The 16196-nt window shown below is 33.2% G+C and overlaps 1 protein-coding gene across 2 annotated transcripts in view; it reads right to left on the bottom strand.

Annotated features, from left to right (window-relative positions):
* Positions 1–1549: 1549 nt before the first annotated feature.
* LOC113988582 (dystrophin-like) overlaps positions 1550–16196 on the bottom strand; it is a 463871-nt gene continuing 449224 nt past the window's right edge. The window contains exons 34-40 of one of the 2 annotated variants that reach the window (XM_039382874.1): positions 14412–14591; positions 12322–12450; positions 10644–10814; positions 6967–7089; positions 5372–5509; positions 3314–3466; positions 1550–2387 (exon numbers count right to left, since the gene is read on the bottom strand). In XM_039382874.1, the coding sequence (XP_039238808.1) occupies positions 1806–2387; positions 3314–3466; positions 5372–5509; positions 6967–7089; positions 10644–10814; positions 12322–12450; positions 14412–14591 (1476 nt within the window). In that variant the 3' untranslated portion in view covers positions 1550–1805. The remainder of the gene's footprint in view (positions 2388–3313; positions 3467–5371; positions 5510–6966; positions 7090–10643; positions 10815–12321; positions 12451–14411; positions 14592–16196) is intronic. The other variant, XM_039382875.1, reaches the window with a different exon arrangement.

Here is a 16196-nt window from a genome sequence, read left to right as displayed (position 1 = left end):
ATCAATTTTATATTTTTATTGTATGGTTTTATTTAGTTGGTGGTTAACATAGAAAATCTCTGTGAAAGATATTTTTGCTGGTATATGCATGTGTTCAAATGAATAGTTTGAATTTTCATTTTTCTTTTGTATTTTAAAATCTTTCACAAACAATGAATCCTCACAACATCCCTGTGAGGTAGGTATTTATGCTGTTTAAAAAAAAAGAAAAAAAAAACCTTTGAGAAATTCTCTGTTTCACTGATCCAGCAAAGTCAAAATAATAACAATTACAAGGCAGTTGCACTTTGTACTCTGATTTTAGTAATGAAAATACACTGCCCCTCTCAAGTTTCAGTAGCTTCTATATAACCTCCAAAATATTTCATATGAATATCACCTCAGTCACTGTCAAAACAGCAAGACATTTTTCATGAGAAATGAGAAGGATACAGTAATTGTCCTGTGTACATGTAACTTTCATTGAATGACCTTATTCCCTAGATAAATTCTAACAAGTATCCTTCTTGCATGGAATATTTGAGAATATTAAAAAACTTAACCTTAAAAGGTTATATATTATATAAATTATATATTTAAACAATATAAACATATGTAATGGTTACATGAGTTTAAAAAGTTGATGAGTGTATTCCTCTGAGGAATTAAAAAACATATGTGCTTATGTATCTACCTTACATATTTTATATAAAAATATGTTAATATAAAGTTTATTCATCTGCTAGTAAAATTTTATAATGGATATATTCATCTCCTGTCATGGTAGGTGGTGGGTGACATAAAAAGTTCATTGCCAGCAAAATGTTTTTATATAAATTGCATGCACAATCTGATCCCTTACTTGCTTATCAAAGGAGCAAATATATTCATTATAAAAAAAAGCCAACTCATTTACAAGAGAAAGTGAAGCTTGCTCTAGCTCCATGTCAATATAAACAATTTGCACCTGATTACATCCATCAAGTTTAATATAAACCATAGTAATCTGAAGAGTGTAATCAGATGGAACAAGATTTAATAACGTACAAACCAAAGTTAATGTTTCTCTGATTGTTTCCATTAACTGCATAACTGTCCAAAGTATTAGTTTTACATATACATTATTTAATATTAGAAAAGTTAAAAATACACAATATAATACATTATATAGAGGAATATATTTCTCAAAAGGTTATACATAATGCTGATTTTTAGAACTTTTTTCATTTTTTAAAGCATACTTTATATCAATTAAAAGTAACACTTCATATATTTAAAATTTCATTACCCTGTCAGTATGTTTTCTCTGCAATCTAGGTGCATTTAAAAATAAATAAATAAAATTGTATTTTGATGAAATACCCTTTATCCACTAGCACCTTAAGATTACAGAAGAGCACATAAAGCAACAAATTCCTTGAGAGCAGGTCTCATCTTTCTTCATAAAGCCCAGAAGACAATAAGCAGAGTAGTAGGAATAGCAAGGCAAAACCTTATAAGTGCAAAAGCGACCTCTGGTAACCTTCTAAATGGGTAACACTGAATACATATTTTGATCATAAATCTGGAATAGTGAAAATTTCCCTTTTATTTATCCAGTTACCGCAGTATTTATAAACAAGTAAGAATAATTACATTTTATATACAACTAAACAAAATCAGAAGACATGAAGATGGTTCATAAAATTATGTTTTCAACCTGTCAAATTTAAAGGTACACTTTCTTACAAAAACTTTTTTGAGAATTCAAGCATTCGAAGAAGAGGCCATGTATATATAGTGTCATAAAAATTTTTCAAGTCACTTCCTAAAGTGAGTATAACATGTTATGGACAAATAAAAAAACCAATTAAAATTGGCATGAGATGGGTAGTTTGGAAAAGACAATTTTTGTGTTTTACATGTTCAGTGAACCAAATAGATGCATGGCAAACTAATGTTTCTAAACTGATAAATGTTATGGAAAAATAATGAGGCAACAGAAATAAACACAAATTTTTCATTGCTGAGTTTTTTCTTATTGACTGATATAACTTAAGGGCAATTTTAAGACAAAAGCAGAGCACTATTGTATTGGAGTATATAAAGATTCCCCCACTTGCAGACAATAGGGTTTTTCTTATTAATATCTGAAGAGTTGACAGTGACCCTGAAGCTCTCACTGTTAGTAGGATGCTGTTAGTAGTAGCAGTTGCAAACATATGGGTTTGCCAGTAACAACTCACAATTTGTGCATAGTTGAGTCTTCGAAACTGAGCAAATTTGCTCTCAAAATCTTGCCAGCGCTTGCTGAGCTGTATCAGGGTTGGCTCCACTGCTTTTGCAGCCCCATCCTTAGACAAGCGTTCAGCCTGCCTGTGCACCGCATTCAGATCTTCCTTCTTCTTCTCCAATTCTCCACCAATCTCCTAGTGAGCAAAACCAATACAGGGCCCAGGACAGTTAGCTAACTAGATCAATCAACTTGAAATTAGCAAAATACTTCTGTCAGAAAATCCATTTCCATTTTATTGTTACAATTAAAATTTACAGCTATTTCATATCTTATTTTACATTTAAACAAAACAAAGATAATTGAAATTGAAGAACCTTCTTGGAGATGGGCTGTAGAGATACTAACTGCTAATATTCTCTGAAACTGTTAGCAAAGGCCAACAGTTTCCACATTCAGATTCTTGCTAGTACACTGGGATGGGCAATTGGAGAAATTATTTTCTCAATAAGGGTCATGATATTCAGGACAAATATTGTTCGAACAGTTTACAAATATATTATTAGACTCTTTAATGTATTAATTAACTCCTATTTTACTCTGTGGGAAACTCAACAGAGAATGAAGCAAAGAAAGACGATGTAAAATAAACCAGGAAAATCTTTGACAGTATGTAAATAAATCTATAGACTTTGACAGTGACATATGAGTATGCTCTGATGAAAATGAATGTGCTAACATGAGATAGAGGTCATCCACATATCGGTAAGTCATTTGTTCATCTGGAACAAAGATACACAAAATCAATTACAATTTTTACTAGAAAACATTTGATGCTTCTTAATACATTGCACGCTTTTTGTATTACTGATAAAACATTATATTTAGTGTGTTTCAAATTATTTATATAACATTCTGTATAACAAACAAATACAAAATATAGTACAACAAAGAAATGTCAGTTTGAACACAGATAATTAGGGTTCATTTTACTATAAATAGAAATAAGAAGAAAACTGCTAATTTTCTATATCTATATTATTGTTTGTTGCATTTGCTCTCTGTTGAACTGACAAACTATCACTCAAAATATCTATCATTGTCAACCCAAAACAACATTACCTTTAGCTTCTGCTCATCTTTCTGGTCTGGTAGACCGGCTAACTTTTTCTCAATGTCATCCAGCCATGTCATTAGGTCATCAGCCTGCCTCTTGTACTGATACCATTGATGAGAAATCTCTAAAGCCTTTTTTCTTCTTTGAGATCTCAAGTCCTGTTCACAGTGCAGACATTATTAGAATATGAATTAAAGGCTTATAAAATATGAATTGGCGTGTGTGAACACTGTAGGGAAAAAAGTGTGCAAGGCCACTATTTTTTTAATTAAATGTTGATATTTAAAGCAAGTATATGAGTAATTGAACATATTTTCATCAGTTCAACAATTTTTGGTTTGTTTGTTTTAAAGGAAGTTACCTAATTCAGTTTTGTTCACATGTTGAATAAACCACTGAGACAGTCATCAATATTCATAGAAGTTAAGACTCTTACATAAATGTCAATATTTTATATAAAACACTTCTGCTCAGAATACTTACTGGACAGATGGAAACACAGCCCACTTAGTATCTAGCCAAAAGTGGGGCTTCTGTATTTTGCGGTCTCCTGTGAATTTCTAGCCTGCATGAAACTCTGTAGTTATTCAAATGAAAGTCATTGCAATGCAGAAATGTATGCAAAGACAAGTTTCCTTTTTCTAAATTAAATATCATGTATATAATAAATGTCTTGTGTTTATAACTCCACTTTAAGAGGTATTAAAATTTCTCTTTAGCAGGAAGGTAAAGAATGTATGATTTTTCCCCCATAAATGTTATTAAACACATATGTGCTTCAGCTGCTTAACTTCGCTTGCAGAGAATTGAGAGAATATTTTAATTACTATAACTTCTTATTAAGAAGTAAATTTAAAAATTCCTGGTACATTTTATATAAAAACACTCAGATGAATTTTCCTCAACAATTGTTGAATTTTGTTTGACAAGGGTGAATGCCTTAACTGAGTCACCCAAAGGAAAATCTATCACTCTCTTCCATAAAACAGCCAGCAAGGATCTGGTCAATAGCATAGGGCTAGAAATATTGTTCTTCTTTCTCCAACATAAAAGTTATGAATTGCTTCCATTTAGCTTGGAACAGTTGAAGACACACCTAATAGATTTCCCAGGTTCTTTTAAATATGGACAAAACAATAGTAAATTCCAGCTATCCTTCTCCTGAATTCACACAGATCTGCAAAATTTTAAGAATTGGAATGAAATCCACAGGTAAGGAAAGAGGCTGCTTAAAAGTAAGTAATAATAAGATGTAAACATGCCATGTTCCCCAAACCAAGGACAACTTAATCAAAATTATCAAAAGAAATTAAAATTCTACTTGCTGATGAGATAAAAATTCTTCTATAGTAGCCAGAGCCTACAGCTCCAGGTAAGTGACCAAGGTGACTCTACAACTGTAAGATTCTATCTTTCCTCACTTTTATTTTTCCATGGAAAGACAACACTTCCAATTACACGTATTAGCTGGCCCAAATAGGTCTCACCATGTGTGTTTCTAGGAACAACACCATACAGTTATACCTCCAGGATTGTGGCAACACAGAATTTTCATATGCAGTTTTGGTTTCCAGCCTCTTAGCTGCTCGGTCTATTGGTACTACCACCCCCCCTGCTCTAGAGTGGCTGGAGCCATCCTTGTTACTGAAGAATGCAGTGTGTAAATATTTTACTAAAGGAGAAACCGACTCATTCATGGCCAGAAGTATGTTATGCAACTGAGAATATAAGTTTGTGAAAACTGATTCAGTCTTGACTGCTGTTGGAGAAATATAAAACATACATCATATATTAAAAAAGGGATTATCAAAGCAATCATTGTTGTCCAAGTGGCAATCACACAATTGTAATACTGTGGATAAGACAGTACTTCTTAAGATGGAGACTGTAAAATGCCTTTTGCAAGGCATCAAGAGAACTGCATAAGAAAATACATCTGTAGCCAAATAGTTTCAGGTTACTCATCTCTAAATAGTAATGAAGACTCATTTAACAAAACAGTGCCCTGAAATGAAGACAAAAATGGTTTTAGTAGCATGTGCTTATAATTGTAGCTCCTATACCTTGAGGGCATTATGTTTAGTCCGCAACAGCTGTTGTTTTGTCTTTATTTCCTCACGCTTTCTCTCATCTGTGACTCCCTTTTGAAGCCTGTCGCCCCTTTGCAGCAATTCTTTCACTGTGCTCTCATCCTCTTCACTCTGAGTTTAAAAAAAACCACAAAATAACGTGCATCTTAATCTAAATATTACTTAACTAAGAGATACAGACATACAAAAATATCTTTCCTCTGCTAAAGTAGGCATGTAACAGCAGTTCTGTATTGAAGATTGAGTAACTTACACTTGCTTTCTACAACACATGTAGCCACTTGAAGGATAAAAGTAAGACAGCACTGAAAACCTACATATTTGATGTTAGACTTTATGCAACATCCAGAATAATAGCATGAAAACATTAAAGGCCAAAAGGTAAAATATATTTTACTTTAAAGCAAAAAGAATAGATATATCCAAAATATTCCAAATTACTCTCAGTAGTGATTGAACGTGCCAGTACAGCAGGAGACCATGCAATTCCTGACCATTCCATGTATCATCACTTTGCAAACCAGCTATTCTGGAAGGAAAAATGGTATCGTTAAATATTTTTTATGCAGAAGCTGAATCTGTGCCACAGTTTCTGGGGGTGTCTTGTACCACACTGAACATTTGGATGTAAAGAAAGGGAACCAAATATGCTCAAGCAGTGGAAATTGCCCCTTCAAACTTGATTCACTTAGACTTTACCACTGCAGCACATGCTGCCTTAACTGTTATTTTTCCTGCATAAATGAAAAAAAAGTCCTGTAAAGATTTCTTCCAGCACTGACATAAAATAGACATTTTTGAGGACTTCCTTAGAAGGGAAATAATATTGAGTCTTTACATTTGTTAGAAACAAATATATATTTGATCTTTCTGAGGATTCATGAAGAGCAGGTTTTAAAGATGAATCTCCATTATTGCACAGCCAAGAAATGTTATCTCTCTGAAAATCACTTTGGAGAAAACATACCACAATGGCAATAATAGCAAAAACCAGCAATAGTTAACTTCTCTTTTCTCTTTTTTCCCCCCTAATATACATAAATGCTTTTACTCCTTGCAGTCAGCAAACGTGAGTAATAAAGCTTACGACAGACAAAAAAACTATTTAAATTGCATGTTATAAGAAGATTGGTTAAGAACAAATTAGCAAGTGACATTCTTTTTGATTAGCATTTATTTTTAGTGAATGTATTCTTTTACTATATTGCCCATTTAGATACATTGTTCTGACTTTCCTTGGTCTTCATGCTGCTGCAGAGATTTTAGTATTCATTCCCTATTCTCTAATACTACTGGTATTATATACAACCCATAGATAATATTCCTGGTCTGCTTAGTGTTTTCATAAGGATCAAATTTTTTTTTTCTGATAAACTAGAAATTAAGTTAGCACTAAAAATTTTACTTAATGCTAATTTGGGACTTTTGATTTTATAATATATTAACATAGTAAAATTTTGCCCAAGTTATATCTACAGATCCTAACACCAATATGAGTTTCTAATTTTAACTCAGGTTTCTTCATCTCCATGTCTAGTTTGCTCAGACTTCCATTTCAGCCAAATTACCATATCTTTATTGAAGTCCTCCTCTTTCAGATTCACTCCCTGCTGAATTTCAACCTCCAGTGGTTCAAGCATTTTTTGTATATCGAAGTCAAATTGCTCCAATTCCTTCACAGGAATGAAGGGCTAAAATGGGAGAAATACAAAGATTTTATATTTAAAGCACACAATAATTTTATAAGAGACATAAATGAAAAGAGACATCTGTTCTATCCCCTATTGCTAAAATAATGGTAGACTTTCCATCACACTGAAAAATATCTACACCATACAACTCAAAGTACCCAAAGATACAAATAAAGATAGGAATATATGTAGGATTTCCATGCAAGTAAACAAAAGAATTTTATGGTGAGTGAAAATGAAAAGAGAAAAAAAAAAAGATAGTTTCCAATCTGTGTGTAAGAAAAGGTACAAATAAACAGCGTAATATAAAAATTTGTCTAAAAAAAAAAGATGTTTACACTATTTGGTTAAGTCTGGTTTGTCAGAAATTATTCATACAACAACAAGCAATACATTCAGATGAAAAAACCCTACTATTACCAATTGAGAAAATTTTAATGATACTCTGGTTCAGTTTTGAAATTATTGCTCTCTCACAAAAAACAGGAAAAGTGTCAGGTAAATTATACAAAACAAAGGACAAAATCTCTGCGTAAACTATTCCTCTAATAATATTACATAACATACTGAAAAAAACCAACAAAATTTCAGTAAAAGAGCTTCTGTTTCAAAAACTCTCAACAAAAATTCTGGACCAAACAACTGTCAACCAAACAAAACAGACTCAATTGCTCCAAAATAAATCACAGTAAAATTAAGGTGCTTTAGCTTCGTATTCAGTTTTAAACTCTCAAACAAGAGACTTGACACTTATTAACAATAATACACCACCCTTTGTCGATCTGATACATGAGTGCCTGTGAATAGTTTAATGTACAATATACAATATATTTATTAAGTGCATTGCAAAGGATCAACAGAAAAAGCTTTCTTCTTTCAAAGCTTCAAATGCAAGAACAAGAAAAAAATCTCAACAGTTTTTGCACAATATTTAGATTTAAAGGTAATTAATACTTTATAACATTATAGGAACTCTTGGACATACACTTGTCACCCTATTAAAGACATAAGCACATTATATCCTAACCAGCTCTCTTTCACTCTTCCCTCCAGTATAATTAGTTGTTATTATTATATGCAAAAACTTGTAATGAAGATGGTAACAATCAAAATTAAACAGATAAAACAAGAGAGACTGGATGTCAACTGAAATTTGTTCTCAGCTGTTCAGAGATGACCTGGAAGAATCAGGGTAGAAAAGTTTTAATTGTATTTAGTTGATTATTTTAATGACACAGATTTTGCACTCACAAACATTAATGGAAATACAATAATGTACAATATTTATAGAGAATAATCCTGTGTTCACAAATTTTCATCAAGAAGCTCAAAATTGCAAGCAAGCACTTCAACTGAGGTAGAAATAATAGCATACTACGCAGTAATTTCTTCTCAAACACTCTGAAGGATATTTTCTAAAGTACTTAAATCTCATTAAAAGACAAACCAACTAATAAAACTGGAATATAAGTTTTATAATCTATAAAAAAGGTTAAAAATACTGATGAAAAGGAGAGTGGAAAGAAAAATATTAAATTAAATTCCAATAACTAAATGAGGTTCAAAGACTACTTGAAAATGTTAAGTCTAATTTCAGTACACTATGAACATTTTGTTAATTCAGGACACGACCATTACATACTACCATTTACTAATTTAGTAGATAATTTCTTATTTTCTTCACCGTTGTACTGATAATTGTATCTGAAAAAATATAGCTAATTTGAAAACAGATGAGAAATTATTGAAAATAGGTTATGAGAGCTTTCGATCTTCTTGAATTAATGTCTTAATCTTTCACCATGTGAATAATTTTTACCTGGATATGGGGAAAAAAAAGTAATCCACTTAGGAAGTATAATATCACCATATAATAATAACTTTTCAGCTCATGAAGCTGAATTGAAGACTAAGGGAAGTGCAATTACCTACATTACACAGTGGACAAAATAAGGCACCCAGCAATTTGGTCCTTTATCCAAATGCAAGTGAGTAGAACTGTCAATAATTCAGACAAGTGTTTTTCTCTCCATCTGATGCAATGCTGATTATTATAGGTGTCCTTTGGGAATCACATTCTAGTTGTCCATTCCCCAAAGGCCCCCTGGAAAAGTTCCCCTAAATTCTAATTTAACATTATAATTGTGTGCTGATGTAACTCCTCTCATCTTTCTAGGTAGAAGCTTACTGTGGTACTGCCATTCCAGTTCATCTTGCCTCTACAATCATAAATGGAAGAACACCCGAAAGAGAAGGTTGCCAGGTGAAAGACATTTGCAGGCTGTGTTCTGAAGACACTTCATCTTGATAAGCATTTTTTTTCCTTCTCCAAGTGAGCCCACAACTTGCAATGCAAACCGCGGACCCACAATACGCCATTTACAGGCAGTCTCATTTTTCCCTAATACAAGTAATAATTTCACAGGACCTTATCAAAGGCTGTATCAGCTCTGTAGGCTTACAACATCATGGAAGTGCAAAGTAAAACTGAGACAGAAATCCAGACTGCAGACAGCAGATGTTCAGAGCAAAAACATCAAACAACACAGTTGTTTGGGCTTTTTGCCAAGATGTCCTCAGTCTACAGTTTGTACTTGTGTAAGAAGTAGGTGAGAAGCACACTGGAATGGCTGAAATACTACTGATAGCCATTAGGAAAAAAAAAAATTACCTTTATTCAGAGCACAGATTATTTGTTTTTGTTTCAGAAACGAAACCTAAATAAACCCAAATATCCACAAAGATGTGCTGGTTACGCAGGGTATTGAGCGCTGCATAGTCCCCAAACAACTCATGAAAACCATGTCTCTTCACTTATGCTTTTTGCAAAGCTTATTTCCTGCTTTGCCATGGATCCTCTGTGCATTTATTTCCAGTGTTATTACAGTAATCAGTAAAAATACTTTAGATCAGGATCCATGCATTCCCATTATCCTATATACCAACCTGCATGGCTGCCTGATTTAATCTGTCGAATAGCTCTTCACAATAAAGGCAGAAAATACAGTGGAGAAAGTAGGTGTCTTATGTCCTTCCTCATTCCAATTCAGAAGTCACACTCAGTTGGCTAAAAATTACCTAATCCATACTGAATTCAGATCCAGTAATCAAATTAGTTGTGCGAATGAGTAGTTGAAGTATCATTGATATAAGCTCTATCTACTTATTCCTGCCTCAAACCTTTGTGAATCATAGACTCAGGAAAAGACTGAATGCATTTAATGAAAAATTAGCTCTCAAAACCCAATCTATATAAAAAAAAGGCTACTCATACTTTGAGAAGTTAAAAGAATCTTACTAATTCTCAGATGTTCATTTTTTGTAAGTTAATGAAATAATCATTGTTACATTCATACAAAGTCAGTGAATACTTCTAAATTGTGAAACCCCAAATATTCACACTTCGGAAAAAAATATATTGTTAGGCTCTACGTTGTTTTCCTTTAAAAGCTTAATTTTTGGAAAAACTGCAGCCCACCACGTAGTTGCAATTGTGCACCCTGTATAAATGACATTTTCTTAATGCATCTCCTTATGGAAGCAAGTCCTCCTACCTTTACACTTTTAATTCTCTGTGATACAGTTGCAAATCGCTGGTTGAGCTCTGACAGTTTAGGCTCTATTACTTTCCTGCAGTGATCCCCACGGTTTGTCATCAAGTGCATCGCCTGGTCACGCACAGAGTCCACCTTTGGGTGAATGTCATTCAGCTCAGCCTTTAAGCGCTACAGTCCGTGAGCAAGAGACAGGGCTTGAAGTTAGTAATAAATGCAAAGAGAGAGAAAGAGAGAGAGAGAGAAAGTGTGCAAAGGAATAGGGAGCAAAACCACAAAGCAAATTCAGATAATTATGCATGAGTGTGTAAATCCAGTAGAAATACATTAGACAACATTCCCACTCACGTCCCTCAAATTTTCAGGAGGAACGTATCTATGTGTCTGTTTTAATATTTCCTAAAGGAAATTAATGGTGATCATTATTTCCAGGTAGATTCTTATCTGCAATAATATTGCACCATATTTCAGAATACACTAAATTATTCTATGTTCCTAAAGCTAGAAAGAGCTGCTAATTCTTGTATTATGGAACTGGATATATAGTTGTCTACTACAAAAAAAAGAAAAAAGAGGGCAAAAATTTTTATCCTCTGCAATAGTAATCTTAATAGTAGATCCCAGGATGAGCAGATGTAAAAAAAAGGATAGTAAGGCATTCAGGAATCATGAACACAGTGGGTATTGAGAATTACATTTAATTGTCTGCATGAAATGCCTTTGTGCAATACAAACATATACACCAGTATTGATGTCAAAGACAATTTTACTTTGTATCTGATGGTAGAAAAATTGTTCATTCAACTACAAAAAGCCAGTCCCGTAATCCTGCTGAGATCAATGAGGCATTGATTTATGCTCTGCCTTGGAATTTGTAAAGTTTTGCTTTAGTAAATGGCATCATTATGTTAGTGTCAGCAATACAATTCTGATTTTGATTTGCAAACTGTTCCTCAGATAGTATATCCTGACCATGGAGTTCAATACAAAGCAAATTTTCACACTGGTTTCAGAAGAAAAAAAATGTCCATATAGATAATAATTTAAAATTGTTCATAAAGAAGGTATTTTAAATGAGATACTTTAAAATTCACATACATATTGCAGGCTAATTTTTCATCATTTGTCCAAAAGATGCAAGCAGCCAATTAAAACCTTCTGAGTAATACTAATACTAACCCATGATTATACAGCTAGTTCACCATATAACACTCTTGTCTGTGGTGCTGGTCCAGCATCAATGTAAACAGTGTTTATAGAATTAAAACAATCATAGACAGAGATACCATAGATATTGGAAAAGTATCACAGAAAAACAGAAATACAATTAAAAATGAAAGGTACAGAAAAGAAGAAAAAAGGATTTTGTTCAACCAGAACAAAACTTTGTGTTTAAGGAGTATTTTCCAGCAGACATATGTTTAATAAGCTGCTGTTCTACTCACCAGGAAGTCTCCAAGATTTATAATAACAATCTGGTTTTATTTCTGCAGGGATTTAACTTTGGTAATACAGAGAAAATTTATTAAGTAATCTACAAACTGCCAGAGGGTAGCTTTATCACAGAAAAAAAAAAAAGAATTTTAATCAATTTGTGATACCTTTCAATATATGCTAGTTTTGACATAATCCTTTTTAGAATAAAATTAATGCTTTCCAGAAAATCACATTTTTTTACCTTAAGAATTTCCTCTTTTTGCTGGGGTTTTTGTTTATCAGATTCATCCAACAGTATTTCAGCACGATACATCCAAGTTGTGACATTAGCTAAGTTCTGATCAAAAGCCTCCATGTGCTTTTGATATTCCTGTATGTGGAAAAGGTAAATACTGCATACAAAAAATGTAATCAGAACTGAAATAGTAGCTGTAATTATACCAATTGTGGCAAACATGCACACATTATGATATTATGAAAACTTGTTTATTTTACACAATAACTGCTTGTTCTGTGAAGGATAGAATCTGTTGATTGTTTGCTTCACTTTATATGTGAAGTCTCTTTAAAAAGACATTCTAGGAGTGAGAGAGAAGATTCCAAAGTGACAGGCAGGAGGACAATAAAATCACAGCAAGATGCCGGTGTCTGCAGCTCAGCAGGGCTGCTGAGAGGAACAGGAAGCTGTTAGCCAGACCTACTGGAGGTGGAGAGAAGACTTTCCCAAGAATGAGGTACAGAACTCATTTTGGAAAGACAGTAAGTTGATTGAAACTCAGATGGCAACAAGGATGCACTCGCAAAGTCACAATCAAGAATGGTAGCTTTGTATCTAAACCTCTTATCTACATTTCAACTAATTTCTCTGCTTTGAGATTTTTTTATCTTTTTTAAAGTTATTCTAGTTGATATTCTGACAAATCTTCATTTCTCTACTTAATTTAGAAGCTTTTTCTTTTTTGGTGACCTCACTACAATGTGGCCTATGCATATCCCACAAAATACATATGCACAACCACAGACCTGATATCAAAGGCATTCAAAATAATTCTTTTGGCCTCCAAATGTATGTACTGTTTTTTTTTACACTGTAAAATTGGTAAAAAATCCAACTACCTCTCTTAGATCCTTTTATCATTGGTATTAGTAAATATTAACTACAGAATCCAAGCAGAGAGAGAAAGTACAGGAATACATAAATATATCAATCTATAAACTCCATTATATGCTTCTTATAATCAGTTCCATAGTGAACCTGTACAACTGCATCGTACTGAATGAAATGCTTAAGTTTTCCAGATACTTCCACTAGTATACTGCATACAGCTGAGTAAACCCTGTAGTGATGTTGTATATCAACTGCAGAAACATTTGTAATGTAGCCATACATACTCTAGTGCAGCTCAAACACATCAAGCTCTGAAAAGTCACGATAAAGGCTAACAAACCCTTGAGAATCGCTTCAGTTTCTCTGTGTTGAAACTGCATTCCCATGCTCTGAGGAACAGAAACAGCATGCAAGATTTCCCAAAGCATTCTGTCAGCCCAGTGGTTAAGACCCTTCTGTGTTTAAGGGTTCGAGCTGTCATCTCTTTATGACAGAATGAATTTTAAGGTACAATAAAGTTATGTGACTATCAGTAGTTTGAAGCAGCTGGGGCTGAGGCTCCTGAATCTGTATTAAATGTGTATTAGGGATTTTACTTTCTACTAGGCTTAATCCAGTCCCATTAAGGAATTATCCCTATCTAAACATGCCCTAGAAAACTATCCAAAAAAGGATCATGCAGTTCTGAAAGACCAGATCATAGTGTGCACCCTGAACAGAGCTTCTGATTTAGTTGCCTCTGAAATGAATCTAATTCACACACAGCAGACCTACCCTGCGACCAAACCCACTTGCAAGGGGAGACTTACTTCCCAACTGTGCTATTCCAAACAGAAATGCTAACGCAGCCAAAAGCAGCTGAAGTTGTTAACATCAATACCAAGACTTACTCGACTTATCTGACTGTTTCTTTCACTGGATTTATATTAGTCTTTGTCCTTGGGGAGAAACTGCATTTCATTTATTAGAAAAACAAAACAAAAGCAGTCTAAGAACTAGAGACTGACAGGAATGGGAATGACTAACAATCAAGATTCCACTCTGTAAACAACCAGATTCTTAAAACAGGCACAATGTACTAAACAACAATAAGTCTGATTGTCTGTGTACCTGTGTATTCAACAAGCACAGTCCAAGGCACCAGAAAAAGCCCTCCTATTAGTCCTAGGCATGTACAATGGAACACAACATTTCCCCTGCGTGAACAGATGCATTTTCCTTACCAGTAACAGATTGAACCATTCCTCAGCACGTGAAGTTACCGCAATCCAGTTACTGTTCAGCAGGCTGAGTTTATCCTCCACCAGGCTTTCCTTTCCTTTCATCACTGTCTTCAAATTCTCTCCTAAATCACTGATGCTCTTAAGCTGGACTTGCCGTTTCTCAATCTCCTTCCGTGTTGCCTACATGAGCAGAATAAGAAATAAAAGTTCTGGAAATTAAAAATTACCCACACTAAGGACATGAAAAATAAAACAGGCAGCAAGTACATACTAAAACACACAGTCTTGCTTCCTATAGGAAGAAAAAAAATGATTCTGTGAAGGGCAGTAAGTACAAAGCAAATTGTTTCTCTTGAGCTCCAATAAAACTGCAAATGTTCTTCATGTTCTCATGATCTTTTTTTATTAATAATTTAATTTTAAAAAGTGTGAATTATCTCTTATTTCAGTGAAAAAAATATAGGTTTAATACTTAATTATTGAAAATTAATACAAATTTTTATAATATTTATATAGAAATGCTTAAAGTTATTTCTCATATAGTAAAGTTGCATAGTTATTAAATAGCAAATAAAGCTTACATAATAAATGAGACAATAAAACAGCATCATGATGACATCTCAAAGACTTAAAAAACTCCATTGAAAGTGGTCTATTGAAATATTTTGTTATTTTAATATTTTTCAATGCAATCTTTTTCAGAAGAAACCACATTCTTTTCTCCTGTTAAATTTCTTTTCTAATTGTAGAAATGCATATTTTCATTACATTCACTTAGGATTTCAGTCCGCAAACTAAAATACTAAAATAAGCTATTGTCTATAGCATTTCTCAGCTTGAATGACTAAAATACATATGCAGTGCTATAAAATCAGATTTCCAGCATCTCTTCCCACTATTATCTTAACTTATAGATCTAACTGATATGTAAAGTTACATAATTTACTTGTTATTCATTGCCTCAATATTTGTTGTAACATGCAAGAAGTTTAACAAAAGGAGCAAATCCCCATGTACTTAGACATGTAAAAAAAGCAGAAGTTGAATACTAAATACTGAGAAGATACAGTGCAAAGTACAGCATTCTTGCTGAATACTCAAGGAGAGGCATGAATTCCTTACACCTAATTTCACATATAACCAGTTTTAGAGAGAAATTTATCTGAGATCTTTGGCACCTGATAGCAATGACCCAGGCATATAAGACCTCTGCTTATAAAATAAATCTACAGCTAGAAATGAAGTATTCCAGAATGAACATAAACAAAAGTTAGGAGAAAGGTAAGAAGCACCAGTCTCCAGAGACACTGATTTCTCACAGAAACTTGAATACAGTAAAAAACCTCACCACTTCTAAACAATTCTTCCATTTCAGGATCAATGCTGTTACTGCAGTAGAACTTCATCTTTATCACCTCCACATTATCACTTCTCTCACGGCCACACATCAGTATAATTTTGTTGGAAGTGTATTGTTAGTGAAAGTAGAATTTTCTTTTTATGATAAAGACAGCATAGAAATTATTCCTTTTGGTAGGATACAATCTTAAGAGTACCTCCAATTTATTTGGTGTATGTCATGCTCAAAGCAGCAGCTCATTTTCTCTGCTTACTAGAATTCATAATCTAAATATGTTATGTTATTTCACAGAAAAGGTCTTAAACTTGCATTTTATCTAAGTATGAGAAATTTTCTGCATTCTATCAATTTTCTCAAATATAGAGGAAATGTAATTGAGCCAAGACATGATTAATGAAAATTTTTAACTATATACTACATAATTA

This window comes from Pipra filicauda, unplaced genomic scaffold (genome assembly GCF_003945595.2).
Source record: "Pipra filicauda isolate LSUMZ 115617 unplaced genomic scaffold, ASM394559v2 scaffold288_size945232_pilon, whole genome shotgun sequence".
NCBI lineage: Eukaryota > Metazoa > Chordata > Aves > Passeriformes > Pipridae > Pipra > Pipra filicauda.
Note: the sequence above shows the minus strand (reverse complement) of the source record. Positions and strands in the feature narration are given on the sequence as shown.